The sequence below is a fragment of the Dipodomys ordii genome, unplaced genomic scaffold, assembly GCF_000151885.1.
Source record: "Dipodomys ordii isolate 6190 unplaced genomic scaffold, Dord_2.0 Scaffold32, whole genome shotgun sequence".
NCBI lineage: Eukaryota > Metazoa > Chordata > Mammalia > Rodentia > Heteromyidae > Dipodomys > Dipodomys ordii.
In genome coordinates this window covers 10,184,704-10,188,895 of record NW_012267248.1, presented here as the reverse complement: position 1 = coordinate 10,188,895, position 4,192 = coordinate 10,184,704, and the positions used below count along the sequence as shown (strand labels likewise).

General features: G+C 39.4%; 1 protein-coding gene across 1 annotated transcript in view; it reads right to left on the bottom strand.

Annotated features, from left to right (window-relative positions):
* Window positions 1-4,192, bottom strand: part of Sycp2l (synaptonemal complex protein 2-like) — a 103,256-nt gene that overhangs the window by 71,662 nt on the left and 27,402 nt on the right. Inside the window, exons 16-18 of the mRNA XM_013016632.1 lie at window positions 3,653-3,745; window positions 3,506-3,566; window positions 715-863 (exon numbers count right to left, since the gene is read on the bottom strand). Of these exons, the coding sequence (XP_012872086.1) occupies window positions 715-863; window positions 3,506-3,566; window positions 3,653-3,745 (303 nt within the window). The remainder of the gene's footprint in view (window positions 1-714; window positions 864-3,505; window positions 3,567-3,652; window positions 3,746-4,192) is intronic.

The following is a 4,192-nucleotide window of genomic DNA, read 5'->3' as shown; positions in this document are numbered from 1 at the left end:
TGTGGCTCCAGTGGTAGAGTGCTAGCCTTGAGCTGAAGAGCTGAGAGACAGTGCCCAGACCCAGAGTTCAGGCCCCATGACTGGCAAAAAAAAAAAAAAAAGAAACTCTATCCTTAATTATTCCCCCATGGCTAGAAGTTGCTGAGAACGGGGAGATGTGAAGCAGCCCTGAGGGCACGTAGCCTCAGGATCCCCAGAAGAACAAGGTGAAGAACTGTTCCCAATGTGTGGAAGACAGCACCTCAGGGCACAGAGGCTTTGTCACCTACAAGGTGAGGACAACAATGGAGAAGAAGGGAAGTAATGGGATTGGAAGCTAAAACTCTCAACTTGTCTCATTATAAAGATCACGGCTTCTGCTTGGACAAGTAGTCATATCCAAACGCAATGAAGTTTGTTTTTTTTTTTTTTTTTGGTCTGTCACAGGGCTTGAATTCAAGGCCTGGGCACTGTCCCTGAGTTCTTCTTGCTCAAGGCTACCACTCTACCACTTTGAGCCACAGCTCCACTTCCAGTTTTCTGGTGATTAATTGGAGGTAAGAGTCTCGTGGACTTTCCTGCCCCAGCTGGCTTTGAACTTTGGTTCTCAGGTTGCAGCCTACTGAGTAGCTTAGATTACAGGTGTGAGCCACCAACACCCAGCTTCAGTGAAAAATTTAAGAGATAAGAAACACATTATAACATTGTAAACTCATCAAAAAGAGCAAAATCTACTACCTGTCTGTCTTCCCCTAAAGCTTGAAAGGTTGCTTGTGATATGTCAAAGAGCACATCAAAATGGATTTCTATTTTCATCACTTCTTTCTGGTTGATAGTAAGTGGCTTCTTCAGGTTCACAAGGAACACCTTCATCGTCTCAGTTTCTAACAACAAAAACACAGTACACCATGTGTATTAGTGCAGTAGAGAGTTTAAAGTGCTATGATGCTGAACAACTGCATAGTATGTTTCTCAACTCTCCAGACCTCTCTGAAATAAGATGATGAAATATTAACTAAAACTATCTTACCATTTGTATTTATATATACACACAATTTATCAATAAGAGGTTGATCATACAAAAATACTGAGTCTACTATAATTTTCTGCCTGGCTGACTATGAACCAAAACCTTCCAGCTTCCCAATTTCAGATTCCTGAATAACTAGAATTGCAGGTGTAAGTCACTGGTGCCTACCTACAACTTAAGGTTTTCACTGAGCCATTTTGTTTAATATAGCAGGTATTTGACTTTCAAATACCCTAAGCCCTCAGGGTGCTAGTGACTCATGCCTGTGATCCTAGCTACTCAAGAGGCTGAGATCTGAAGATAATTCAAAATCAGTTCAACAGGAAAAATCCAGTGAACTCTTAGCACCAATTAAACATCAAAAATCCAGATGTGGAGGTTTGGCTCAAGTGGTAGAGAACATTAGATAGATAGATAGATAGATTATAGATAGATAGATAGATAGATAGACAGACAGACAGACAGACAGACAGACAGACAGATAGATAGATAGATAGATATTAGATAGATAGACATTAGATAGATAGATAGATAGAATATAGATAGATAGATAGATAGATAGACAGACAGACAGACAGACAGACAGACAGACAGACAGACAGACAGACAGACAGACAGACAGATAGATAGATAGATAGATAGATAGATAGATATTAGCCTATTGGATATAGATATAGATGTCATATATATGCTATTTATATATTCCAATATTTCTATTTGAAATCCCACATTTCTAAATCCAAAGCAAAGCTCACTGCTCCTAGTATGCAAATTGAATAACTCACTCTGTTTCAAATTGTATACTCATTGGTCACCACTGTGATTGGGGGAGAGGAAGGACAGATATGAGAACTATTTGTTTTTATTGTATCCAAAAACTTGAATAAAACACAACAGTTTACCATAGTAACCACTTTCATTGATCTTGAAATCAATTTCTAACCTTGTCAGAATTCTCTTCCTCTTTTGTCAGTGGTGGGGTTTGAACTCAGGTCCTGGCCACTGTCCTTGAGCTCTTTTGCTCAAGGTGAGAGCTCTACCACTTTGAGCCAGAGCACCACTTGCAGTTTTTGAGTGCTTAATTGGAAATAAGAGTCTCACGGGTACTTTTCTGCCTGGGCCATCTTTGAAGCACAAATCCTCAGATCCCAGACTCCTGAGAAGCATGAGCGCCAGGCAGAATTCTCTTCCTCTTAAAAGCTGAATAAATTGGGTGCTGGTGGCTCACTCCTATAGCTCCCTAGCTATTCAGGAGGCTGAGATCTGATGCTCATGGTTCAAAGTCAGCCTGGGCAGGAAAGTCCGTGAGACTCATCTCCAATTAACCACCAGAAAACTGTAAGTGAGCAGTGGCTCAAAGTGGTAGGTACTAGCACTAAGCAAAAGAGCTCAGGTACAGCATCCAGGAACTGAATTCAGGCCCCACAACCTATAACAAATAAAAAGCTAAATAATACTCCATTATATGAATAAGCCGTGCGTTTTTATGCATTTGTTCCTCAGTGGAAGTTCGAATTTATATCTACCTTTTGTCTACTACAAATAGTGCTATTACGGGTAGCAATAGTGTGCCATACACAGTTGTAACTTTGACACTCTCCTTTCGATCACTTTGCATACATACTAAGAAATGGCATTGCTGAATCACATGGTAGTTCTACTTTTAATTTTTTGAGGTTTACAACTGAACTTGAAACTCACAAAACAAAGGAACCATCAATGGTGAGAAGGCAAAACTACTGCAATCATTATGGAAGTCAGTATAAATATGTACACATTATACACACACACACACACACACACACACACACACACACACACACACACACACACACACACCATGGACTAATAGTTAGAAAAAGTAATATTATGTTATTTGCATCATCATGTTCATTAAGATAGCCAAACTCAAAAAGCCAAATATTGCATGTCCTCACTCATTTGTGGAGTATATTCCTAAAATGATGATGATAATGATAGTAGTAATGGTAGTGAGACATGAATATAAAAGGGAGACTATCTTGGAGGGGGTCAGTGGGAGGGAGGAAAATGAGGAATTACTGGGAGATAAAGATCAGGGGATATTCCACACACGTACATATGAATCGAGCATAATGAAATGTAAAATGCCATTTGAAAGAGGGTTACATGGGGAAGATGAGTAGGATATAGTAAAGGGAATAAATGTGTTTAAATACACTGTGTGTTATATACAGAAATATCATAATGAGACTCCCTCACATTACAAATGTACATTAACTCAACACACACACACACACACACACACACACACACACACACACACAGGTCCTCCATACTAGGACCCCAGGCCTTGGCTCTAACCACAGTGTACCTTCCATTACAGCACATCATATGGCCTTCTTCTATGTCAGCAAAATCAAAATCTGCCCTTGGACCAACTAAACACCCAGCACAAATACAACCAGACACAACACTTGGAGCTACATGTGGGGCAGTCTACAGTTACCACCTTACCTGTGATGTTGAAATTAACCATGTCTTCCTTCTGAAGTCTAATTGTGTCCCACAGAGGACTCTAAGAAACAGGAGAAAGTCAGGAGTACATATATCATGTTTACATGTGAACAACTCCCAAGTCACTCAGAAATCAAACCTCATTACCTCAGCATTGTGTATATAAAAAGTTACACTCTCACTTCCTAGGTTGAAATCGATCCAAAATTTTTCTAAGTTTTCATCTGCTGGCTTTCTCATCTATAAGGGAATTTCAACAAAAAGAAGATACAGGAAAAAATCACATCAGAAAAAAATCACATCAGAGAGTCAAATAAAATTATCAATAAAAATGGAATTTATACTTTCCTAGAATAACATATCCTAAAAATACAGAGCTTCTTTTTACTACCTGACTCAGTTATGCAAAATACAGGGGGTAAGAATCTCAATTTTAAATGACCATTTCCAAGATCCCACTGTTCTTAGTATACATGTGTGTACACACACACACACACACACACACACAGAGTTGTGAGTGTCAAGTTTAGTTCCAGAGGCTGTGAAGAGGGCTCTGAACCCAAAAAGAATCTCAGCTAAGCCAGGGCTTTAAATCTCTGAAGATTCTATCCTGAATTGGAGCTGTTGTAGGTTTTGCCCATGAATGGCAATATTCCTCTCTCAATAGAGAGATGTGTGTGTGTGTGT